Here is a 27,115-nt window from a genome sequence, read left to right on the forward strand (position 1 = left end):
TTTTCTTTCTCACCTAATGCGTATTGGAAAGCTCCAATACATTATAGTTAACACCCTCATTGCTAGATAAAAACAGAAAATATAAGAAATAATCGCGAAGGAAGACACGCGGAATATCCGCCTCGCTCGAATAATTCGTCACAATAGATTGTTTTTGTCGAGGTGTTTACGGCGCTACGTCATTTCTTGGAATCCGCGCTCGGTTTTCGGCCGAGGTGTTTACGGCGCCGTACGCAAGATCATTCACGCGACGATAGTTGAACGAGTCGGTTGTGCCCGCGCCGCTCCGCATATCGTATCATTCTTTCTGGATTCATTAATCTAACTGCTTAATTATATTGTAATATTTGCTCACCGATAGTTTAAATTGATACATCGGCGATTTCTGTTGATTAGAATTCATACCGGCGGAGAAATTTACAAGGAATACTGAGTGCAAATGTTATAGTAACTTCGTGCAATCGTATATTTTTCGTGTTTCCTTTCCTGTCGCGTGTGATTAATACTGAAGTGTTATACAAAGTGTCACGAAGTCTCAATTATCCCACGAGGTTGGATCAATCATGTCACGAGATTTGGTCAATCATGCCACGAAACGTAAGTACACATTTCATATGAGATTGATTACGAGAACTTAAATATGAAGGATTTCTTTTTATATTGATAGGAAATTCATTTATTGATTAGATATGATTACGCGCGAATTAAATCGTACATCGTAAATTTGTCAGCAAGTTTCAAAGAAAATGAAATTTAATGAATATTGCATTCGTCAATGGAATTTTCTGCTTTTCACGAGTTCACATTAAAGGAAAAGATTCATGATTGAGCCCGAGATTCGTGAGAGGACATTTCGGACTCCGTGATTTGGACCTGTTTCGGTTTCCCTTAAGCCCGTATCAGACTACAGACTCCCGACTCTGACTCGATTACTGACTCGGACTCCCGACTATGATTCAACCAATTAGAGTGGCGTCTATTCCCGAGTCGGCAGTCAGGGTCGGCCGGTGCTTTACTGTGATTGGTTGAATCATAGTCGGGAGTCCGAGTCAGTAGTCGAGTCAGAGTCGGGAGTCTGTAGTCTGATACGGATTTTAGAGATCCTCTAATTCCTGTGAGAGAGAAAGATATATGTGCTATCGTGCTATCTCATTCATATGAGATTGATTACGAGAACTTAAATATGAAGGATTTCTTTTTATATTGATAAAAAATTCATTTATTGATTAGATATGATTACGCGCGAATTAAATCGTACATCGTAAATTTGTCAGCAAGTTTCAAATTCTGCAGTGAGTAAAACAAAACATGCTTTACATTTGAAAATACTTTTACAAGTTGATCCTAACAGTAGTCAACTTTAACAACGAATATCTCGCTTCGCGGGGCAGAGCACCACTTTTTTCTGTCAGATTTTTTCGTTTTGAGCGAAAACGCGTTGAATGAGCCTAATTACATTCGATTTCGGAGGCGAGGAGGCTGAACTGAATAATTACCGCTTTTTAAAACTGGCGCGAATTGACGAAAAATGGCGGACCATCACAGCCTGCTTCCTTATGGCCAGACCCTGATCAGAGGGTCTCTCTAGTAAGAACTTCTAGTATCTGCACACCGTTTTACGGTTGTATGCGTCTCCGTGAACAGTTCAGATTCAAATACGTACTATGTTGCCGCGTGCGACTGTTTTCAATTATCGTAAAGTACAAAACTATTGCTAAAACACTCGTCTTCCTTCTGCAAGCTGATCATACGCGTCAAGTCGCATTATGGGCAAGACGTACTATTGCGATTATTGCGACAGATTTTTTAAGGATGACGTCGAAGCCCGTAAGAAACATCTATCCAGTATGCAGCACGTAGCAAATCGGGAGAGTCACTACTCCGCGTACAAGGGTAAGCATTAAACCAAGCTGTTCTAATTGTTTCTGCACATAACCTCTTTTGCGTACAATCAATCGCGATCCGACTAATCTGTTGGTAATATCTCTAGACCCTGAGACTGTGTTGAGGGAGGAGGAGCGCAAAACCTCGTGTAAACGCTTCATGACCGGCGGAGAGTGCGCTTTCGGTTTGGGCTGTCGATTCTCGCATTTCACGCCGGAAATGATGTGGCAACTCAAACAGATAGGTAATGATTTTTCTCCCTTACGGAAACACCTTTGATTTTAGCGCTTTCAAGTATGCGGGATGAGGGCCGGGCTCGAATCTGGGAGCACTACTAATTATCCGCGCTCACACAGAAGTCACTCGTCGTCCCGCAGATAGATAATCGTTCTATCGACCGTCCTGCCACTGTCGCGTAAAACGTGTTAACCCTCGGTAGATAAAATCAACGGATAAAATTTTACTTCCAGTCGCGATGGAACGCCTCAAAGGCTCAACGGAGGCACCTAAGGGCGGCTGGCCAAATGCTGAGCACGTGACTATGGAATTTTTGGAGCACAGGATTGCATCGAGCGACGTCGAGGACATTTCTCCGATTTGGTGCCCATCGCCGGCGATCGGCCGTTCGCATTTACCGCCGTCTTTGGAGTCCCTCACGTTGGAGAAAATAACGAGGTGCACTTTTTGTAAATGGGGAGATGCAACTTGCACACGATGCTAGAAGTAAAGCTTATTTATATTCGTAATCCCGTCGTGTTCAATTCCTCAGGGGGGAAATGACGATCCCAAAGCGTACACGTTGTCCCGCCGAGCTTCGAACCAAGCGCGACGCGTACGCTATCATCCGAACAAAGTCCCCTCCGTTCTCCCTTCCAAGATCGTTTACACCAATCGCCAGACGGACCCGCCTTCACACGGTGATGTTGCTATGGAACACAGTGGCGGAGCACTCGTTGCCACGACAGTGCAAGTCGGCACGTGACGCGACGCAACGCGACGCGACGCGACGCGCCGCGTCTGTCGGGACGACGTCGGTTTCTCGAGCAGGAAAAAAAGAGAGAGAGAGAGAGAAAAGGAAACTCCTTTTTACGGAGCGAACGAGGGGACGAGCCGAGCTCTCGCGAGTGCACTCCATTTGCGCGGAGAAAATATGAGTGTTCGCGAGCGCCGGTCCGGAGTCTATCTGGCATCACTCACGGGCGCCTGGTGGACGCGTTAAAAAAATCGGAGTGCCACCTCTGCAGGGGCCTTTGCCGATTTAGCGAGATTGGAATTTGTGGCCGGACCCTTCCAGGTCGCGTCTCGGTGAGTCCCACGATAAATTCCTTTCCGCCGTGGCGCTGGGCCCCATAGGAACCCGATCGGGATCGTAAGGGCCCCGTAAATCAGGGCGAAAGAAAGAAATCTGAACGTATGGGAAATAAGATTGTGGTAGATACTTGGGGGGAAAAAAACGGTTCGATCTATCGCGCGTTAAAAGTGCGGGAACTAGCAAAATAATATCCTAGGATGAACGTGAAGTTTGGGCGAAAGTACAGTTCTGTACGAATTTTAGCGGGTTAAACATTCAGAGCGGGTGAACGGCAAGGTCTTACTCCTCGCCTAATTTCACGTGAGTTTTAATTTAACTGAGCTGTGGCTCGAGGACTGGCTATATCTCGGAGGTGTGTAAAGACTATAAGCTTGCAATTCCTGTACACGCTCGATGCAGCACGGAAACAGAAAGTTTCTCGCGCGCCGTCAACTCGATGCAATGTACGCTCCGTTTCCCGTGCACATGACATCACGTCTTGAATAAAAAATTTCTGATTGTCGGATAGGCCAAGGACGCGCTCGTCTGGTCGGCGCTATCGTTATAGACGTAAACTTTTCTTATTCGGCGCAGGAGTTGCCATCGATTCGACGGAATGAATTCTCGCCGATTCTTCCCGATTCGCGCGTACTTCTTGCTAGATAAAAGTAAAATGACTGCAGCAGGTATTTGCATTCCGTCCGCGAGTGCTTACATTCTGGTCGGCACTGACACGCTGAGCCGGACATAGCGTGAAATAGAATACCGCCTTACGTCCTGTGCTCGGAATGCACATTGAAGCGTAAGGAACTTAAGCCGGGGTTTTGTCTGCGGAGAACATTCCCGGATTATCATCCCGTTGGGGAATACTCTTTTATCCTCGTCAAAAGAATTTTGAATTACCTCTTTCCAAAGTAGTTTCTCAAAGTTGAACGAGCGTCCTATTGTTTTGTCATTTCGTGCATATCGAGAAAACGAAGTATACGTGGAACCTATGAAATAAACGAAAAATAAGACTGGCAGGACGGTAAATGCGGCGTGACGGCGTGACGATGGCAACGACCTGAAGAGCTCTGTGCAATCCAGTCACGATTCTCGGTGGAGGTTGTGACCTTGCCGATATGCAGGATACGAGGGATATGGAGAATGCGGGGAATATGGGCAATAGTCCTGCGTTCGTCGGGGATCTCAATTACGTTGGGTTAGTCCCGCAAAACGTTCCTTAGGTTGTAATTATAATAGCGAGTTCGGCAGCTTGCACCGGTACACACTGAGTGCACACCGAGACCTGTTCAGAGCCCCACTCTTATATTTACGGCCATCTCAAGCACATGTCCAAAAATTTAGCCAAAAAATTCTTTTTAAACTAAGTAAACAGATTTACTTAAAATTATTGTTTATTTTACTAAAGTGAATGTTTATTCTATTTACGTAAAAATATATAATTTCAAGTAAATCTGTGTATTGTATTAAGTAAATTAATTTAAATCATTACATTTTCTACATTCAAATAAAGATTTCGTGAGATGTGGAATACTATTTATTAAATGAAACAATTGTTTTTCGCTGTGAAAATGACATCTTAGTAAACATTTTATAGAATTAAAATAAAATATTTTTAATTAAAAATTATCTACGCTTTGATATTTAATAAACGCTTAAATTAAAGAACTGCATGGTTTAATTTGTTTATTATTTTGTAAATTTAAGTTAATAAGCTATTAGGAGCCACCTAATACTTACATAATTTTCTTTAGTAAAGTAATACTTTTTTGGGTTAAGATATTTTTCTTATCAGTGTGCGAATGCTATACACAGATTATTTTACTGACTAAGAAGTATTTCAAAAAGTATTCAAGACGATCCTTAAATATAAGAATTGACTGTAAACAAGCCTTGGCGCGCACTCAGTGCGCACTAGCGCAAGCCGAACTCGCTGTAAGAAAATGGGTGAATCAGACTAGAGGATTGGGATGTTAGTAGAATAGGCGAGAGCACGCAGATTTGTAGTACGATCATCGATCTCCGATTTTATGAGACGTGCAAATACCTTCTCACCGACAAGTGAAAAATCGTTAACGGAATATATTGCTCCAGAATGGATTTCACCGCGTTAGCGAGTCCGTCGTGAGGACTCGCTCTACAAATGGTCTTGAACGCGGATCGATTTGACGAACCGTTCTCGCCCATTGTGGCACCCCATGAATTGTCCGTTGTGCAGCAGCTGCCTATGGGCTACGATGCATACGTCCCTTACCACGAGCAACGTTTTCAACAACGGGAGACTCGCGAAGCGCGCGGCTGCTCTGCGAATCTGTCCTCCTGCAGATTTTTCTACGAGGAACAGTTTGGTCGGAAACTCTCGGGCTTGTTACAGTCTTATTACAATAAACTTCATTACAGCCTTGGGAAACTATAATAAACGTTACACACGTTCGGAAAGTATCCGCATTTTATTTTACCGCGTGTAAAATAAAGCGAAAGAAATTTACTTTGTAAACAGCTGTTTATATTTCTAGGTTTAAAGCAGCCGTCGGCGAACGCTATATAAATACGCAAACTTCATCTTGATCTCGTCTTCGTCTCGCGCTACCAGTAGAACTCGCTAAAAACGAACCAACCCAACAATTTAACGTCATTTATTTCTATTGCCTTTATACGGGCCGTTACGTCATGCCGATTTCTCCGCCCTTCGTTGCCGTTTCTCGTCCCGGGCCCGCAGTTGTGCAAAGCGAGGCTCTTTTTCGGTTTTCGCCACGCGGAAATTTCTCGTCAAAATTTCTCGACGCGCGACCGAGAGACGCAAATAAAACGAATCGACAATATAATCGTTGGAGCGAGCGTAGCGGATACCGGCTAGGAAAACCAGTTATACTTCGTCAAACGTGCTTCGCTGTTTCTCAAAAGGTTCGTAAGGCCGGTAGAGCGACCTTGAGAATAAAGACCAACTAAACATATGATTTAATCCATTATGCTCGTTACGTTTTCTCTCGGCTTATGTTTCTACAGTACTTTCGCTTCGACTGCTCAACAGCGTAAAATACTGCCTTGAGGATATCGCGACGCGGTGTTTCTTTCTCTTTGATTTTACCCAATATTCTAATCGACCTAATACGTATCATTTAAATCCGAGAGGCGCGGCGTTAATCGATGTCGATTATAAAGCGTGCAACGCAAGCCGGATTCTATCATCTGCCCACGTAATCCCGTTTGAAAAACAAGTGGGAATTTTGTTTGGGTGGAAAGTGAAAAACGAACCTACGCGCGCTGCTCTTCGTGATCGCAGGTACGATTTGTTAGAGGAAAGAACGAGGAGGGAATTGAAAGGCAATTAATTTAAACGAATTTTTCTCAAAAGAAATGATTGGCACAGATAGACATGTTTGTACAGAAAACAACTTGTAGCGGACACAATGGAGGAATTGACACAATGAACACTTGTTGTGTCGGCAAGAATTAATTGAACTATCCATCCGGGGTAGCGTAAAAATGCGAGCGCGCAAATAATGAATTCGTGTTACACCTCTATCTTATTATTCCATCGTTTCCGATAAACATCTCGTACGTCCGTGAGCTCTCGGCGTTAATGCAGCTCGAGGGAAAGCTGTCCAAATGGTCTGCGTACGAGAGGAGCGGTAAAAAATGAAGCTGAAGAAGCAGACGGAGAGGAAGATGCGGTTGCCAGGCAGATGTCGCCGCCAGACGAACGAAACTGGTGATTCGTGAAACGTTCGCACGAACGATTGTCACGCGACAGCCACGATATTACGTGCGTATCCCCGTTTGTCTACATCGAGCTGCAATATTTCCTAAATTAGCTCGGAAATGCCTCGCTCCTCCGCTCCAGATCGCTTTCTTCTCATACGTTAACCGCTGCAGATGTGTACGCGTTAGATATTGTACAACGCTTGGACTCAATTGCCTCGAATTCAGACAATTACCCACGGCTCTACATCGATACAGCGGCTGACAGGCTAACAGGCAAGCTTGTCTTCGTCAATGACAAACTCCACAGTTCGATCCTTATCGGGCGACGGCCGTTTACAGTCAAACCGCTCGAGAGAGGCGCGCGGTCACCCACCCGTTGGCGCGGTTCGGGTGACCGAACCGAACCCCACTGGGGGACGATATTTTCGTCCATTCTCTCCTTCACCTAAGCACAATTCCCCGGAGCGCCGGCCGTGGAACGTAGCGTAATGAGCTGTTCGTGAAACTGAATCTTTCATACCGTGACAAAATCGCAAGAGAACGTCGGGTCGCCTCGCGCACCAAGTTCGCACATACGCGAGTCGCCGCAACGGATGTTCTATATGCGGCAGAACGGAACGGAGCGGATAGGGCCGGACGCGAAGCGCTTACAGTCGGTACCTGACACGAACGTGCTCCTTCCTGCTAAAACGGTTTCTGTAAATAAACCAGCATCCGTCGGGGCTCAAAGCTCAGAGAGAAAGGGGGTGAACTACGGCCGGCTAATCCCTTTAAACTGCTCCTTCAATTCAATTCAGAATTTCGTAACGGGCTTATCAATCGCTCGAGAAGACTCTCGCGTCTGAAACCGCTCTCTACAAAACGAAATCGTTCTCGCCGAGAGAAGCTCGCTGGCTCCATTTATCGGAAATAACAACGACTGCTGTATTTTTAACTTGTCTCGATTCGACACCATACTGTCAATCTCCTCGAAATTTTTCCCCGACGGTATAATAAGAGGAATGTTTGAAGCGAGTATCAAGTTGGTCCACCCGTCTCACGAACGATAAAGATAAAGCTCGTATCTCTGTAGGCGTCGCGGATGGCGGGGCATCTTTGTAAATCATTCCGCGTGTGGCACAACTGACGTCATCGACAAACGTTTATACTGGCGCGCTAACTGTCGCTAATGGAGAGCAAACCGTTGACCCATTGAGACAAGCTCCACCAAAAAAAGTATGTCGGTGGCGACGGCCCGATTAATTAACTTACATCATCCCCGTAGCCGCGTTCGCCGCGAGCGCGGAATATCCTCGCGTTTTCTACGCCAGAGTTACAACTGGCTGTAATCTAATCTAACATTAAGATACCTAGGTGTAATTTGCACGAGAGGCGTGACTACATGTTTTTATCAAAACTACGTTATCATTGTGTGCTATCGCCTCGCGTGCGGGCAAACATTTGCGTTCGCCATTTGCCTGCCGTGTCTCGCTCCCTTCGTATCCCTCCGCCTCTCGGTGCGCAATATCTTGCGCTGCGCTGTTTACGATTGCCGTGCGCGGTATGAAAAAATATTTTCGATCCGCGCGAAAAAGACTGACGCGACGGAAAAGATTACGATCGAGAAACGGGCGAAATGAGCTACCCAAGGCCGTTGGTACCAACTGTATTTGCAGACGTTGATGTGTTGTCAGAAGCTGGTGACCGTATATAGCTGCAAACTCGCGAGGAATTTGCTCTCATTTATTTTCGATCTGGCAGGCTTATCTTGGTGAAAATGACCCGAGACTCGTCGATGTTTTACGGCGGACCTCTCAATCATTCTCTCCTGCCTTCTTCATCATTTCAAGCATCTTCTCTCGATAAATATTAGACGACTGGATCACCAGTGGATTAATCTTGGATTATTAATCTAGCATTTCCAACCCTTTCGTGGGTTCCTTCATACATTTTTATCATTGGCTCACCTGCACGTGGGCAGGTGTCTACTATTGGAGTCACGCGAGAGCGAAGTCGCAAGGACGATACACCTGCACTTTCGTTGCCTTGACTAATTTTAATGAAGCATCATGAAGAATTTATAATGTAGTTACGTTAGCAGTAGCGCCCTTCCCAGAGTTGTGGCATCTCTTTCGCGTCTGTTAACGCTTTAAAATTATAGCGAATTGAACGCGATCGATTGAACGTGCTTCACTGCACGTGTGCGCGTTATTTATCATCGGGTATCTTATCAAATGCTCCAGTCTGGTATTCCGAGCACGAGAGACAGCGCGAGTATCGATCCGCAACCACGATTTCCAAGAGCGTTCGTTCGCGCGTTCAGACGACGAGATTGAGCTGCGCAATAAGCCGATGACCCACCAGATTTCCAGCGTTGACCTATCAGCCGTCTCCGTTAACATTCGCGAGAGAAATGACGATGTCGCGATATTCGGTATACACGCAGACCCCGGAGATAATGATAAGACTTGTGCTTCCTCATAAAGATCTCAGCTTCGAGCTAAGAAATTCAACGGAACCCGACGTCTTAATCGTCGGCTTTAAATTACTCGCCGATGAAATCCGAGGAGGTGTAATTTAAGCAGATTGTGGGTGCACGACAGCATAGCGCCATGAGCTGGCCGTTTAGTCGTTCAACCGCAAGGGTAAACCACGAAAATTTTGTACATGAAAGTACCGCTCTTCGTAAAACGCCACCAGCGATCAAGTGGTATCAACGAGAGGAATGTATTTTTCGTCAAGATTAAAATCGATTTTCCCTTCGCCACTTCCGCATTTTTTAACTCGTACTAATTCAACGGTGTGAAAATCATCTGTAGAAATGCAAGTCTCAAGCCATCTCCGGGATTTTTCTCTTTACTTGTAACATCGGTTTGCGGGGATAAATAATTTCATTACTATGTTAGTATTATTCCACCCTCCGTGCATTTTTATGCGTTTCCTCCATGCGTTTGCACTGCATAAGCAACTTGATACAGAAATTGCAAATGGGATACATTACTTCCTCGTGGCCAGACACGTTAGCAAAGTTCAACGGGCCGGCCTAACGTAATGCGCTTAATTAAAGTTGTTTCAACTCGTTAAGATCCTTCACATGAGATGAACAACCCTTTAAACGGCGTGCAAGCATACCGTCAACTGCAACGATAAGTTTTCAGCTCGACCAAGACTTTCGAATTTTCCCTCCGATCTGAACGCGAGGTTACCTAATCCCAATTATTTATAAAGTGACAGTTTTAATTTCTCTTCGTTTTGTTTTAATATAAAGTTGACTGTCTGATGGAGGGAAAATTTATTCTAAACGCAAGAATATACATATAAACTTAGTAAGTCAATATTTTTTTAATTCGATAGAGGAGAATAAGAATTATTGATATTATTTCGATATTGTCTTATTTTTATACTAAACGAGGTTGTGAGAAATATAAATGCGTCGAGAATATTTTTTCTCTCGGTAACAGAAATCCTTTCTGAGGGTGTATTAATTACAATAGAATAAGAGGATCAAGTATAAGTGAAAAAAAAAAAAAAGTAACGGCCGATAAAATTATCAATGTAGATGCGATATATCAGAAATCTCTGCCAAAGACGCAGTAGGTCGCGAGAGGGTTAAGAACCCCTGGGCGTAGACTAAGTTTATGATGGGGCAAGGAGCAAGGGTAAAAAAAAGAAGATAGAAAAATCCTTTCCCGTCTCGGAAAGACCGGTTTTTCGTCCCTGCTTTTTCTTTTTGGGCAACCCTCCCCATTCTTATACGCCGACGTGAGGCCTCGCTCGTAGAACTCATCTGGATCGATCTCTCGCGAAACGATAGCCATAATCTTCGACGAGGTCGTTCGTTACAGCTAATAATAAGGCTCGGTAAGCCTCCTTCCCGCTAGGTGGTATATGTCCGAGCGGCGTAATTTTAATGGTGTCCCCCGTTGGGCACGCAAATTCTCACAGCCGTCAACTGTTTAGATCCCCCGCAGAACCGTCCCACATTTTTAATATCGTCGACATTATATTGTTTCCTTCTCTCCTTCGACATCAAATTGACATCATCTTGACATTTCATCTCTCCTTGGGTAATATGGCGTTTTTACCTCGCCGCTAAAGTCAAGTTGATTGCGTGGCTATAATGAGAAACGATATGGGGATCGCTTGCTCGAGAACCGATGGAATTGGATCGTTTCCCATCGCCAGTCTCTCCGCTTCACCTGCTAATTTATCGTGCATTTATTACGAATGCTTTTGTTTTGCAGGCATGGCGAGCATCGCGGCCGCCGGTCTCGAGGTGCACGAAGCGGGCCGGGCGTTACGCGTGCAAACGGAAACACCGCATCTCGTCTCCATGGGAAGCGGTCGACTGTCGACGGCCGTGACTTTGCATCCTCTACCCGAAGGTTAGATACAAATGTAATCTATGCTTTTATTTCGTCCTTTCTTTCTTGAACGAGCGGTCCTCTCGCGTGAATTTCATATTATTAATCGACTCATGGCACTTACATTTAATCGTATTAAACTTCGAAAGCGCGTATCTTAAAAAGAAGGAGACCACTGAGAAAAAGATTACAGTCAATTTACATTGTTTTTCTATTCGCGGGTCACTTTTCCATCCTCCACCAACGAAACTAAACCGGGCTGGTAGCAACAGATAAACTCATCGCCACGTAATCAGTGATTCATCCGGTTTTTAATTTCAAGGCACGAATAACGTTGTCCAAACTGATAAAGCGCTTTACGGCGCCATCGGATTTACTGATAGAAGTTACTACCATTTGGAGCAGTAAGTGGGACAGCTTGGGAAAGAGAAAAATCGAACGGTATATCTTTCCATCCTCGCGTTATTGTGAGAAAAGTGTACCAAGGAGGATCGACGATAAAAATTCTTTATTTCATTGCGCGATTATTGAACATATGTTTGCCAACGGAGAGACAGCAGACATTACATCCAACCGCGTTGTTAAATATTTGCAATAAGAAATATCGAGACCATGACATTCGCTGTACGCACAACCCTTCGAGTTTGACTCTACACATTTGTGCCGCGTATACGTATGTGTGTGTGCGCAGAAAAGTACTTGCATGATGCATGAATATACATGAAGGTGTGTTCTCTCAATGAGCAGGATCGTTTTAAGAAATCCACAAGCCCTACCTTTCTGTTTCGTGAAACAAGTGACGATGGCGAGCCGAAGCAGTATCGCCGCTCGTAAAACGGCGAAAAGATTAAGCAAACACAGGCAACATTATAACGGAGTTAAGTTACCGCGATCCCGGAAACTTGAAAGAAAAATAGAATTCTAGAGTACGGCCGCGATATACAAGAATTTGGCAGTTTGTGTACCGCTTACCGTTCGTGTATTTCAGAGTGCCTCAAATATAGTCGATGCGTCACGCAACCGAGCGTAAAATAATGGGGGTTTGGGATGAAAATTCGCATTGCTCCAAATGATTTTGAGGTTGCTCGAGAAAGTCTTCAAGATTGAGTTCTACAAAATGGAAAGGAATTAAACGAATAAACGATCGAGAGAAGAGAACAGAGAAACGGAAAACAATGCAGGCGCGTGCACAGTATGGATTTAACGAGAATAAAGCTACCTGGGGCGAACGTGTGTGTGTGTGTACCTGTGTAACACTTGTATTGAAGATAGAACGCGTAGGATAGAATTGATTGACAGGAAGTTATCTTCCGTTCGCTATGACGACCGAGTAACGCAACTCCGTCGACAAATAAACTTGTCTTGTTAATCTGTAAGTCCAATAAATCCAATAGAACCAGTTTGCGAAAGAATAGAATAATAAACTGAACGTGATAAACCAAAATTGCTCTCTCACGGTAACTTGGCCGGTAATTACCGCCCCGAGAGTTAAAAAGGTCAACGGAAAGATTATTCCGCTTTTATCGTTTCGAGTTTAATCGCGAGAATGATTACTTACCGAAATATGAAAGCTTTATGGAACTCTTTGGACGGGGGCCCAAGAACTCTATCAATTATATCGAAATTCTGAAAATGGAACGCTAACGTCACAGACTTCACTTTTTCTCCGTGCACCTGTCTGTCTATAGCCACAAGCTCGTTTGCGTACGTCGGAACACCGCATCTCCTTGGAATTTATGACCGTGTTTCGTTTTGAAATCACGAGAAACTTTCTCCGAACAAGACAATGTATTTCCGCAGCAGAACTCGAGCTTTGAAATCTTATCTTCGTGCGTGATTTAAATAGATTTTCATGTTCTTGGTAAAAAATTATATTCTTTCTCGACGTAGCAACTGATGGCTGCGATTTACAAACAAATATTCTGTAAATGAATATTTCCCATTTGAGCAACGCACGAATCGATATACCACATACTCTGACCCCGGCTACGTTGGATCAGGGAGAGAAAAAATTAGTTGAACCGTCGCTGAAATTATGCGTCTAGGTACTGCCGGACACTTATATATTCCCCACAACGCGCATCGTGGCCAGCACATTTCCAAAAAGACCGAAAATGCAACGAAAGTGCACGACCGCGCTAAAACTAAATATAACTGCAGTCCTTCGTAGAATGCACCACGATTTACCCGCGTCGCGCAGAACAGAGCGCGCCTAGAATTATTTTACGGAAATCAGTGCGAGTTGTTCGTCGACCTGTCGCTACGCGATTTTCTACGGCTGTGGAAAATCCTGTCCGCTCTCCGTACGCATCTACGATTGCAGTATTTTCCTCTAGATCGTCAAAAATATCACGTAGTTTTGGCAAAATTCTGAACAGTGCAAACGAAACCTCTGTACTTGAAACGAAGTGCATCTTAGCTCGACAATACTCGGCTCCGTACTTGTACATCGTGTATATCACCGAGTTCTGTATATCTGGCGGAGAAATACATCCGGCCACATCCTCGCCGCGACCGCCAGGTCGTTGACATTCCCAGAAGGCTCAAATTAATATTGTAAACTCGAGTCCCATGCGCCCTTCGTAATCGGAGCTTCCGTGAAACGGTTCCGCGGATGAGCTCAAGAATCCGATTATATCGATGCCGTACTAAATGCTAACTCATATTACATGGGGAAGTGCGTTACTAAGCCCGCGAGAATTTCGATCGGAATGCACACGCGCACTCGCCTGGTTTCCATTCAACCGTAAGATACGCGCAAGCGATATTTAGTCACGCTTCCTGATTTTCCCCGCGTCGCTTTTTTTATCTCGCGCATCTCCTGCACGCTCGAAAAATACGAGGCTGCTTCTCAGAAGCGAATGACTTTAGCTGTCGTTAATTTCGGATTTAAAGCGAGGAAAAATTCAACACTTTTTGCCCCTTGACCTTATTCGAGAGACAAATTCATTCTTTTCCTTTTTCGTTTCCCACACAGGTAAGATCACGCTTGGATCAAACCGAGATGCGGACATTTTGGTGGCCGGTACCGGCGTCGAACCCGTGCATTGTGCTATCGAGAACAATAACGGTGTGGTCACTTTGTACCCCATAAATGGCAATACATTTGTCGATGGTGTGTCGACAAATTCGCCAGTGAGACTCGCGCAAGGTAAGAGACCTTGGCCTAAATATGAATGACCGTGACCGATGTCCTAAAAAGACAGTGGAGTAACAAGGAGAAGGTCCTTCGCACTGGCAAAAATAATATTTCGATTACAAACTTCTCGATATTGGTGCAACATTGTTGCGTAAAAAGTAAAAGTAACATTTTTTTCTATTTGCCGTATTGAAATTTATTTGGTTAAGCTAAATAAAATTTGTGTTCTTTATATACATCGAAGTTACTTAAATTTTGTTGTGATTATTGATAAAGACAAAAAGGCGTTAAATGTTTCAGGTTGCATGCTATCGATAGGTCGATCGAACTACATGCGCTTTAATCATCCGGCCGAGGCCAAACACCTACGATCTGTCTTTCCCCACACGAGAATCTCAATGGCGCCGATAAGTTTTGCTCTTCCCGATGGCCAGGCGCAGGAGAATCATCACTTGGAGCGAAAGCCGCCGGTTGCACCGCGGAAATCACCCAGGAACTCTTGCTCCGACGACGAGATGGGTTTCCTGGGCAAGCTGACCAAGTTCGAGATGCTGTCGAAGCAAAACAGAACCAATTGCGTTTCACCGAAGGTTTTTCCCGCTGGTGCTCTCACGACGAATGTACCAGCCGACCAAATTCTCGGTCACTCGAGATCGTCGAGTCTGGTATCCTTGACGAAGTCACCGGTGAACGGCTTCACCGTGAACGGTAACGTCGACTCGACATCGCAGGGCTCGATCGGTTGTCACGACGAGACTCGTCAGCGATCGGACCCGCGTCTCGGTACGCCGACTCGACCGAACGTCAATTTGCAGTGCCAAAATCACAACCAGGTCAGGATGTACTCGGCGGAAACGTACCTAAAAGCGAGCAAACCGTATCAGGAGAACAACTACAAAAACGTACGATCGCCGTCTTTTGGAATGACGTCTCCAAAGTTCGTCACCGCTCGAAGCGACGACTTGATGTCTCGAAGTATGACTTGTCAGAGCTCGAACGAACTCGACCACCTCGTCGACAGGGACTTCGATATGAGCCAAAGCCTTATCGTCACGAAAACGACCACCACGGAGTTTCTGCAGTTGGAGAAATACGGATCGAACCCGAATGTCTGTAACGACAGTGCCAATGGAGATGCTAACGTCGGGATGTTGAGGCCGTCCACCGCTCACGGGTTCGGCTCGAATCCAAATGTTAAGCGAATTCTGCCACCGAGTCCGGCATTTAATCGGAATCCAAGATATAGCGAGCAGAAGAAAATTTACGCGAGGGTCAAGAGTCCTACCCCAAGTGTCGGCAGCAATTGCTCCCTCGAAGAATTGCGAGAAAGGCAAGCCGACGCGGAGAATAAACGCAGGGAGGCGGAGACCAAGCGGAAACAAGCGCAGGAAGAGAGGTTGCGGGAGCAAGAGGTCGAGAGGCAAGAGAAAATGAGGCTCGAGGAGATCTTGGCAATGTGTGCCGAATACGAAAGACAAAGCACCGTCGAAAAGCCGAGGCAGCCTAATCGGTAACTATCGTACTTTATCTCGATTTTATTTCTTTCACCTTTTATTTAAATTTTTTCTAATTTTCTTCGTCGTTTGTTGAAATAGAAGATGAAAGAGACTTGTAGAAATTTGTCTCACGACATTAAATGTCGAGATATTATATTTCTTTGGAGTAATTTATTCGTAGAGAAAATACGCACAATATATTTACGCAACGATATAATTTGCAGGATCATAACAAACGGATCTCTTCCGCGTGACAAGAGACTCGGCTACACTTCTTCTTTCGACAGTCCGAAAAGCCCGTCGAAAAATCAACCGCATTTCTCCTTCGATGTCGGCAAGCAAGCCAATTGGGGTGCTGCGTCATACGAGAACGTATCCGTGCAAACTTCTAAAGTCACTTTACAAAATGGCAACTCGTCCGCTCGTCACAAGGACCAGTCCGCTCAAGTTGAAAAGCACTTGTGTGACGTTTCCGCGGGGTCGCCGTACGCAACTGCACCGAGTAACAATCCATCGGCGAAGTACTCTAATGTACATAATACGAATGGCAGCTACTTCTCAGGCTCGATTTCTCATGGCGGCAATTATGAAAACGTTATCATCGGCAATAATAATAAAAAGAACGGCAGTTACACCGGTGGAACAGGAAACGGCATACAGGCTGATGACGATACCAGAGGCTCGCCGTCCACGTACGGGACGATTAGACTGAACGGAACGAAAATCGAACCACAGCAGGCGACGCAAGGTGGGAACGCGAGTATTTACGAAAACGTCGTGTTATCCCCGACGCGGAACAACAACCAGAATCATTCCATGCCAAAGAAAAACAGTCAATTGTCAACGTCTTGCGAGATGATAGAAAACAAACTGGCCATATCGAACGACGACCTTCTCGAGGCGATCGAGCAACTGTCCATGCTTTCGAAATCCAAAGAAATATGCGTGACTCCTAAGCGAAATAATTCGGAGAAGAATAACGCCAAGTCCAACGAGGCGAAAGCCGACAAGGAGAGGAAACAGCTGGAGGAAGAGGACAGGAAGAAGTACATAGAATTTTTGCAGAATGAAAAGTTACACGTCCTTAGCAACATGGATGCCCTGAAGAGGAGCGTCGCCGAAATTGAAATTCAAGAGGAAGAGATTAGTAGAGAGGTAACTTTTTTCACGCTACTGTTAAGCAAGAGTGAACAGATTTCATAGTTTCCTCACTGTAGTTTTCTTACCTCACATTACGCGTATCGTATATTAAATACGTTATTTATTTGTTCTCTTTATCTCTTTCTGGGCATGTGGAATACTAAGACAACCGATTGTAAGTATTCGTTCTATTAGATAAGATATATCTGTACAATTCTTGATAAAATTATTAGTGACACACACAAACGCTAGACAATCATCTACACTTAAACGTTCTTTCTCGAGTTAATATGCAGGTACACTCTGTAATTACTTCCTGTAAATTCGTTTCATAATATCGACTGTGGTATCTCGTTAGTTGTTATTTAATATTCAGCGCACGATATTCTCGTACAGAGTGCAACAGTACCTATGATATAACGATGGACAGACTAATTTCTCACGCAAGAATAAATTGAAACTGTACAAGGATCTTTCAGAGCTTTGATTTCGAGGAAATTGATTTTGAAAATTTATCGAATGTGATTTGCGGACCAGTAAATAAAATAAGAGAAATAACAGGAAACAAAACAGGTCAATGTTTATAGAAACTATCGAGCTTAAATAACAATAATTATTCTATAGAGTCTTATTGTTAGTCGAGTGCACATACCGAAGCACACACACGCGCGCACACACACACACAATTGAACGGATTTTAAAAATAAAATGGTTCAAGAACAAACTCTATCACAGGAAAAGATTAATTTCGATTTAGTTTCGCACAAAGAAGCTCATCCATGGTTATATCATCGCTGTGTCGTAATTCTTTTCTCACGGAAGCTACGAAACAATCGAACTATGTATCTCGCAAGCAATTATCTTATCAATGTCTTATTTTTCAGTAAAGCTGAATTTAGAAACTAGTACAAACTCGAAGGTATTAAAAATCAATATGTTGCTTGTTTATTGTTTCACAGCTCGAAATGGAGAAAGCACTTTTATCCGCGGAGTATGAATCGGAATCCTTGAAGCTCACGCAAGACGAGGGAGAGAAGATAAAGGTGCAAATGCGAATAAATGAGCTGGAGAGAGAAATGGCGGAGGATAATGCGACTCACTCCAAATTGCAAGCTGAAGCGAAGCAACGTGTTCAAAAGGCACAGCAAGCTTGCGCTCGATTGGACGAACAATTGGCCAGTTGCACGAATGAAATTATGCACCAGAGTATTACCGACAAGCTACCGGCGCATCAAGATATCTTGGAGAGTGAAAGGAAAGCTTTCGAGGACTTGGAGTTTCATCATCTCGAAGAAGAAGCGAGTAAATTGGCCACGAGAGAAGAGCTGCAAAGGTATGTGTAATCGTCGTAGCACATTTCCGTTTCTTAAGCTCTACGTCATATACAAATTTTTTTTGCAGATATTTGAGCGATCTCACGAGCAAGATCGAAGGCAGAAAATTGCAATTGACTCATCTAGAATCGCAGCGATCTGAGGCAAAGAACGTGGCGACTAAAGAAGCCAGGGGTCTCGAGAGGCAGAAATTGGGACACTTGAAGCGATTGGAAGAAGTCAGTAAAATAACATAAAAGTTCAAGCATGACCGATAAATCAGATTACAAATGCAACTCTTTCATATCTTCCTGCAATATAACAAAATTATCAAGTTACAATTAAACATTTCGAATTACACCTTAGTAGATTAATTAATCGTTCGTTAATTAACTCGTCAAACGATTACGATTGTGATAGGCACGAAATCGAGTGCGAGAGATAAACGAAGAACTCGGCTATCTGGCCCAGAACTCCGTTGAATATTCCGAGGAAAAACGATCCCCGAGTAGAGAAGACTTCGACAGAATCTCCAGAGTGACCAACGATTCTCCTATTGTGAACAATCAAGGCAGCCTAGGAAGGAAGACAATCGAATCGCTGAGGGAAATTGAGAGAAATCGGCAGCTTCATTTAGCTAAACAAGGTGCGAATTATTTCGATCGCTAAATTTCACAATACAATGTAATCTAAAGACAACGGGCAAAAATTAACGTATCGCCATTTCCAGGGAGTCAAGTAATCTCGGAGGAGAGACGTAGAGTCGAAGAATTGAAAAGACGAGTGCAGGATGAAGTCCGTTCGCAATGGGAAGAGAGAAAAATGAACTGTGCGTCTTTCAACAGCGTCGAATCTGGCGAAGAATCTTCCAGTTATTCCACCGGACCAACAGAAAGGTGAGCTTAATGAAAATGATTCACTTTTCTATTTCGCGTGTTTCGCACGATTTCAAGTTTCAAAAACGAAAACTTAATAAACGTCGAAACCTTCGTAATCAGTTCAAGATTTAAAAGTATTATTATCATAGTTCTTCAATCTTTTTTCACTTTATAAGTAGACGAGGAATTGCAGCGACAAATTTTTATTTACATTCCCTCTCCCGATAATTTAAATGTCTCCTAAATATGCGCGAACGATGAACTGTATCTCCGCTACGGGCGTTTATTGTGTCAAAATCAATGCGTACAAACATTTGAATGCATTGATATACTTGTACCACGAAGTATATGTGACAGAAGACGCGTGCATCATCGCGCAGTATCGCAGTTAATCGCGACGACCTTTCTGTCGTTCATTGAAGCTTATTACGAAACCTTCCTCATCGACACACCTCGAACGTTGTGTGTGCCAGCTTATAATCGTCTGAGTGTGTATCCTACACGTCTGATATATAAAAATCAAAGCTTTCCAACTGAGCAGTGATGAATAAGCACTCGTGATATTCCATGAAGAGCTCTCACATGCCGTCCACATTTCTTCGGGGAAAACAATCTTTTTTATCGTAATATAAAAGATATAAATAAATCGGAGTCGAGAGTAAAATGTGTTTTGCGAAATCTCTCGGAGAATCAGAGAATTATATTGGCCTCATCCTCACGCTATTAGTATTACTATCAATATCCAAGATACTGTTAAGAGCAATTACTAATTGCGTGCGAGGGCCGCATATCGTGTTCGTTTGATCGGCACTCGGCCCGAGTCTTCACACTCTCGTGGTGCAAAGTAGGCGGGGCGTTATCGCGCGATACGATATCTGCGTGTAGCTGTATGTCTTCTCGTGGTTCTACTCGCGTTCAACGTGTCGTGTACGGAAAATCAGTGGAAGATGCGGGAACGTTGTGATAAATATATAAAGTAACATTGTGATAGATATATGTAAAGAACGATTAACGACTCGCGAGCAAGAAAAGGTACGAAGAGAATGTGCAGTATCGTTCGGTAGCGATCGTCGTGCGATGCTGCAAAATGAACCCCAGGGAAATGGGTGAGACGGTGCTGAACGAGGCCAGAGTTACGGGATGCAACCTGATCACTTTCCTCACTAGTAATCGTTGTTACCTCTGCACCAAAGATTGGATCTGCGACAATTGTTACCGTCCTCTGGAAACTCACGCGCGTGATATTCGTCGACGCTATTTGTGAGTCTAAGTTGTGAAAGAGTTCCATCTTTTCTGTCAGAAACGGTTGACAATTTTACGAGATGATTCAAAATCTTCTTCAAACGGTAACTTAATTCTGAAGGGCTTTACTTGAATTAATTTCCTTCAAAGTGTCTATATATTGTAGGATGTAAAGGAGCAAGTAAAAGCTTTGCTTAATTCATTCTTTGTCTCTTTTCAACTGTTACTTTAGAAAGAGACAAAGGACGAATTAAGCTTAAAGTTAAACAACGTTGGTGAAACCGGGCCTAAGTCGTTTGATAGAAATAACAGTTATAAAATAAAATAAAAATGCATGATTATTGTGATTGATTGTCGCGTCGATATTGTTAATGTACAACTGTGTTACGTGTTATGTTACGTAGAATTGAGGTGAAATAAATCTAACAAGACGATACGGTGCAAAAAGTAAATCAGCACTCAACTCTTGACCCTTAATACGTCATAACATATTCACGTGCGCGACGCAAGTGGACGAGACACATAGACACGGTTGCGTTCGAAGCCGATATGGTCAATTTGTGTGTATATGCGTGTAATGTGCGCCATAGGTACATAATTTGCATATAGTATCATGAAAACTCAAATATTAAAGTGTTAGGATCTCGACAAGCTTCCCCAGTTATATTTCTACGTTACCAATATTAATTTTTTAATCGTCAGTATTGAATAATTCACTAATCAACTACTGATTATATTTTTTTCTGGAAAAAGTCCTGATTACAAATTACAAATGTTCGGCAAAGTGTTTCTTCTACTTTGCAGATATATCTCGTTCTTAAAATAAATTCTTGCACGACCAAACTTTGTACACACGATGACAACAACTCTTCACTTGATGCAACAAGACCACAGGATATATCTTTAAGTAGAATTGTCTTAAGGCGAGTTAAATGGTTTAGATTATGACAGTTTACGTGCGTCAGACACTTGTAGGAGAGCACTGATGCAGCGTGTTGTAGCACACATTGCGTGAAGCTTTGTTCATTATTCAAGAGCCATTATTGAACAAAAGAAGATAGAAATAAAATTATAGAAACGGGTTGTGCGTTAGAATCAGAGGTCAGTTATCGGGAACAAGGGAATGTTTCTAGCCAACCAAGGCCGAGGCTGGCATGGCAACGAGATCGGAATGGTTGGGTATCGTTCGCGCTGCATTTAACATTGTAGAAGAATTAAATGCTATGCCGGTGGTATCGTCGAACCGGTCTACCGAGTCACTTTGTACTTGTTAGGTTTTAATAATACCTGCCTTTCGCGCTATAGTCGGCTATAGGCCTCGTCCTCTCCTCAGTCTCGCGATGCTCAGGAGCTAGGACCGAGGTTCCCGGGGTGTACCGCTACCGTTTCGATCACGAGGACGCCGAATAAAATTCGCGACATTCGGCGTTCACGCTCCAGTTAATAATAGCGCCCACTAAATGTGTCGGCGACAAGTTTCATATCAAGTATAAATAAAGTGCGAACGGTTCGACAGCATCGCGAAGGAATTGTGATTATTGTGCGATGACAACACGAACTATCAATTGGCTCGGCCATAACTTTCTATATTTTTACGCTCGTGTCTAGGGTTCATTTTTAATATTAGTTTATCAAATTAATTTGCTATTACTTAAAAATTTTGATAAGAAATTACTCGCAGTATTACCGAGGATGATAATGACGAGATATAGACGCGTTTAATTAAAAGTTTCACTGCGCTCGACAAATTATGAAATCTTGCGGCCGTAATTGAAATTAATTAATATCAATTTACCTTTCTAGTGGTAGCGGAAGTACCGACGGCGCGGAAGGTGGAACCAGCGAAAAATTATCCCCGAGCAAACTTTCGGAACTCACTTCATCCAGTCCAGGACCGTCGAATAATTCTTACAGTCTACTTCAAAATGACAACGTGAGTATAGCGTAAAAAGCATATTTCCTTACGTTGCATCAAATTTCAAGTTTATATGTCAATTGGAAATACTGTGCGAATGTCCACGGAATGTCGAACGTATGCAGTTCCCTTCCACGAAGCTGTATTTTAATACACGTAAATTCCCCAAAATATTTCATCGCTCAATCAAACGCTACCAAACACAGACACATACGTACATAAGTACGTACGTATACTGCGAGACGTTACGTCGAGTAAGCGCGAGTCTAACTTCCAGTCTATTTCTGCTCGCACGTGGATTTTATCGCACACCTGTTCAAAGAAATGTGCCTCGACAGGTCTGCTCTCCGAAAAGTTTTCAGTGTTCACGCAAGCGGGAGTTCTCTTGCTTCGAGACGTGGATTTATCTATTGTGCAAAGAACTTCGTTATCGATCTCTTTTTTTCAATATGAAACTCGCATCTCTAACGTGGAGTCTTCAACTACTGGGTATGTTTGTTGATTATATAACGGGAACGATATATTACAAATAATCATAAACAGTATCTGTTTTCTCTCTTTATCTTTACGTGTTCTTTTCTCATCTCTTTCTTTTTTTTCCTTGTATTTCCGCATTCTCTCATTCCGATCGGCGACGTTGAATTATATAGTAGATATATATATATATATATAATAAAAATGTTTCTTCTATTCTATTTATCTCGGCGTAATTCCAAAAAAACTTTACTCCCGTGCCAGCTGCAAAAAATAGCCGTGTTACGTCTCCGAACAATTTTGTGGGCAAATAGTTGAATAGGGTGGTTCACGAGAAGTGTGAATCAACAGGAAGGCACGAGAGGAAGTAGTTAATATTTGAAATATTTCGAGAAATAACTTGAATCATCGGGGGAGGCCAACGCACAGGAACAAATTTCTTATAATAAATTCGTCACGTACGAACGGTACGGTATATGCATAACGGGCTACGCGATTTTCTCCCGTGTTTTCATATAAATGTTTTGACAGTTGAGAGAGATCATTTTAGAGTATACTTTCGCATACGTCGAAAAACAACGCATTTGTTACCGCCGGAAGCCCCGCGTAGATTTTGGCCCGCCATCGCGCCCGTGCGCAGGAGACGCACGCTTTTCGACACTGACATTTCGCAAGTATAGCCATTTACATTCTGGAGCAAGTGTTTTCGTCATTGCACACGTGTTTTTCCCCATGTGGTATCTCAGCCCCGATACGCGAGTATGCCGCGGGTTGGACGGCATTCAGCGAGCAGCTTGTCCTGCGATAAATGTGCTTTTGTGAAGTCTCGATTAAGCCTGCGGCGATAATTTATAACGACAGATGACATCGAAATTCATAAGCCTCTTTTGCGCAACTGACCTCTTTCTTGACAGATATATTTATTTACGGACGTACGATAAGCTTCCTCTTTTTTCAGACACTTAACTAAATGGACGTTTAATTTTTTTCCTATGCCAAGGACAGCAGGAACCTTTACGAATGAAATTTTTAACGCGCGAATAAATATATTCCTTATTCCTCGTAGTATAGTCTCGGGTTTTATTCTCCTCGCAGAAAAAATATTCACTTATTACTTCTTGCATTCCTATCACTTTACTTATTGAGTTTAGGTGAAGAGAAATGTCCGCAGTAAATGAGTATTTGTGATGAGTCACCGCGTTTGCCGAGAGCCGACGGAATTTCTCATCTCTTGCCTGAGCCACTCAACATCTACTAATAGCAAATAATTTCAACAAACGCGAACGTTATATAATAATGTTGGGATCTATAACGCAACGATAAGCTTTTCGGTAATAAAGATTTCATTAATTCGGCCGGCCTTCGCTAGTTTCCACCATTTGTCGAAACGTGGTTTATTTTTGGTAATATCGGATGTGAACCAGTTGCAATTGTAGCGAGTGTTATAGGATGTTACAGAAAACAAATCGTTTCTTATCGTGTATTTTGGCAATCTGTGTCATTCGATACCTGCCACGTGGCATGTGTTCCATGAATGAATAATCGAAATTTATTGCGCGGGCGAATTTTGGTGCTCACACGGCATCTGGCGAGCGAGTGGGAGTCCGGAGTTACATTTTACAGCGGGAATTATATCGCCGGACCATCGAGTCACTAGCGTCAGTCTTTCCCCGTCATCTGTTCGGATCTGTGTAAACGGAATATCTCGACGTAGTTGCCATCGGTTTCGTCAAATTGCATAAACTCAACTGTGCACAATACGATGTCGCTTATGTGGATAAACTACATTAAAGGCAAAACGAAGAAACGACACATCAGACGAAAGCGTGAAGTTTGCAGACACGTAGGCGAAAAAAACTTATGCGGGAATAATTTTTGTGCAAATTGCACTCTGAGGGGGGAAAAAAAGACAGCAACCCATTTTGGGGCCCACAATTAGTAATCGAATTACTTGGATTGTTCGTAATTCTACTCTGCGAAAAATTTTGACCGTTTTTTTGCAGTTAAGCAACTTAACATTTCGATTAGTGCCTCTTAAGTGAAAATTATCTTTGCGTTATTGAATATCGACAGAACTAATCGAAAGAATTGATTAGTATTGTTGTAAAATCTTGGATATAGATAGAATATAGCCAATTGCGATTTTTAGTTACGCGGGGTAAAATTCATAAAAGATTAGAGTGTTACGAACAATTCAAATAATTCGATTGCTAATTGTGGGCCCTAAAATGGGTTGCTAACTGTTTTTTTTCCCCAGAGCAGCAAACATTTTTGGGACGCTGTTAAAAGGGACGGAATAATAAGAATTTCGGAACTATTTTCAGATGAGAGACGATAGGAGAACATCGATGGAAGGCGAGAGGCTTAGCGATAACAGTGGCGGCGGTGGCGGCGGTGGAGGCGGAATTATCGACGGAAATGGAAGTCGCCCCCTTTCTCAGACATCCAGCGAGATGGATACACTCGGATCGTTGCAACCTGTCAAACATCGCGAAAAGGCAAAACTTCAGGTAACCCCCTGAAATTTATTGATTAGTTACCCGTGTAGAAAGACGACACGAGCGACAGGCAAGAACTGCTAAAAAGGATAAATAATCGCTTCAGGAAAGAAGCTTTTACTCGCAGAATTAACTTCAACGTAGAATAGCTTTCTCGCGATTTTGTTCTACTTGAACAGAGAAAACTTCAATTTATTCAACTTGCTGCTTTGACGTCGACGAGTTAACATCCAACGAATTTTGCAGAGGCCACTCACGAGGTACCTTCCGATCAAATCAGAGTCCTTGGATCTAAGACATCACATAGAGACTGCCGGGCACCAGTTACCACTGATTTACGATGTTACCGTCGACACAACAAGTTGCAGTGGTTATTTATCGAAGATGAGCAAAAAATTTCATCACTGGAACAAGCGATGGTTCGTCTTTGATCGCAGACGGAAGACGTTATCCTACTACAGCGATAACACGTCCAGGAAGGCTCGCGGCGTAATTTATTTCCAGGTAAGCTTCTCGGGAGCATTATCTCGTTTATTTCGGAAGCGTCTTTCTATTAGGAATTTCAACACTAATATCGCAACTAATTCGGTATTGACGCATCGCAGTCGATCGAAGAAGTCTACGTGGATCATATGAACACCGTCCGATCGCCACAACCATCTCTCACCTTTATCGTCAAGACTACGGCTAGACTTTACCATCTCATGGCACCCAGCCCGGAAGCTATGCGCGTTTGGGTGGACGTTGTGTTTACCGGAGCAGAAGGATACCACGAGTTCGACCACGGCGTTTGAGTTATACTTGTGTATAAAACCAATTTCCGCGAACGAGAGTCGAATTTTGAAAACGTAACATGAGATAGTGATTTCTGGTCTTCGATAATTATAGCAAGAAAGATTGTTTCATAAGGAATTATATATCTAAAATCAGAACAATTCTTGACTAAAAACACAAATGAATAATGAATGTAAGTATATGAGATATGAATTAGAAAGTACCACAATTATTTTTTTAATGTGTGCTGGAAATGTGTAATAATTATAATTAGGAAGTTACAATAAGGAAATTTCTCCATATTAGGTAATATTCCTTATTAGGAAGCATTTCCATGTACCTTTACGAAAGACGAGCACAATAACTTCAGAAAGTAGGAACCAACGCGAAGATTGGAGCTTGCTGCTAAAAAAATTAAGGCAGCTAAACGTAGATTAAAGATGTGTAAGCTATTTATATAACAACAATAAGAGATACTTTAATTGAATATTATGAATTTAAAAGTTTAAACGTAATTATTAAACTTTGCACAATTTTATTAATGCAATGATTAATTTAAACTACTTTTTGTAGTTTTGCTAGTACTTTCGACCAGTTTCTCTTTTCTAAACTCGGACTTAAATTTTTTTTCAAGAATGCCATATTCTTATCCGTAGTAGTGAAAGAACGTCGCAAAAAAGTCACGGGTATCATCATAAACCATTATGTTCATTTTAATTTAGGAAACGATTCACGATAAGATTTATTTTACAGAATGAAGTCTTTCGATTCATCTGCGTTTCTCTTTTGCAGAAATGCAAAGAATCTGGTAAATGCAGGATACGCGAAAAATTATTTGTTGTTTCAGTATTTGAAGTGTGTATAATTTAAAATTGTCAACGTACAATATTTGTTTCAAATATTATTAAATAATTAAATTTTTATACTTTGACTAAAAGCTGCATAAAACTGCATAAAAATATTGCGAAAATATTATAGTTATATGGTGAACGTATATTTTTGATAAAATAAATTAATACA

General features: G+C 42.8%; 2 protein-coding genes across 6 annotated transcripts; both read left to right on the top strand.

The window, feature by feature from the left end:
* Positions 1-246: 246 nt before the first annotated feature.
* On the top strand, positions 247-2,629 carry LOC105566184 (zinc finger matrin-type protein 5). 3 transcript variants are annotated; one of them, XM_012019987.1, is made up of 4 exons: positions 247-597; positions 1,802-1,893; positions 1,991-2,128; positions 2,355-2,629. In XM_012019987.1, the coding sequence occupies exons 2-4, from the start codon at positions 1,848-1,850 to the stop codon at positions 2,603-2,605; spliced, it is 435 nt and encodes a 144-aa protein (XP_011875377.1). In that variant the 5' UTR covers positions 247-597; positions 1,802-1,847; the 3' UTR covers positions 2,606-2,629. The 3 variants fall into 3 exon arrangements, with proteins under 3 accessions (XP_011875377.1, XP_011875376.1, XP_011875375.1); XM_012019986.1 differs by lacking the exon at positions 247-597 and adding an exon at positions 1,392-1,587 and having other exon boundaries at positions 1,742-1,893; XM_012019985.1 differs by lacking the exon at positions 247-597 and having other exon boundaries at positions 1,392-1,893.
* A 79-nt stretch (positions 2,630-2,708) lies between these two features.
* Positions 2,709-27,113, top strand: LOC105566185 (pleckstrin homology-like domain family B member 1). Of its 3 annotated transcripts, XM_012019988.1 has the most exons (13): positions 2,709-3,189; positions 11,107-11,247; positions 14,204-14,377; positions 14,666-15,875; positions 16,086-17,016; positions 17,961-18,334; positions 18,403-18,553; positions 18,735-18,960; positions 19,045-19,210; positions 22,238-22,367; positions 25,148-25,333; positions 25,568-25,825; positions 25,927-27,113. In XM_012019988.1, exons 2-13 carry the CDS (start codon positions 11,109-11,111, stop codon positions 26,113-26,115), a joined length of 4,134 nt encoding a protein of 1,377 aa, XP_011875378.1. In that variant the 5' UTR covers positions 2,709-3,189; positions 11,107-11,108; the 3' UTR covers positions 26,116-27,113. The 3 variants fall into 3 exon arrangements, with proteins under 3 accessions (XP_011875378.1, XP_011875379.1, XP_011875380.1); XM_012019989.1 differs by lacking the exons at positions 2,709-3,189; positions 11,107-11,247 and adding an exon at positions 11,325-11,952; XM_012019990.1 differs by lacking the exons at positions 2,709-3,189; positions 11,107-11,247 and adding an exon at positions 13,467-13,529.
* Positions 27,114-27,115: the final 2 nt, after the last annotated feature.

Source organism: Vollenhovia emeryi, unplaced genomic scaffold (assembly GCF_000949405.1).
Source record: "Vollenhovia emeryi isolate VEMERY1.0 unplaced genomic scaffold, V.emery_V1.0 DF939146.1, whole genome shotgun sequence".
Taxonomy (NCBI): domain Eukaryota; kingdom Metazoa; phylum Arthropoda; class Insecta; order Hymenoptera; family Formicidae; genus Vollenhovia; species Vollenhovia emeryi.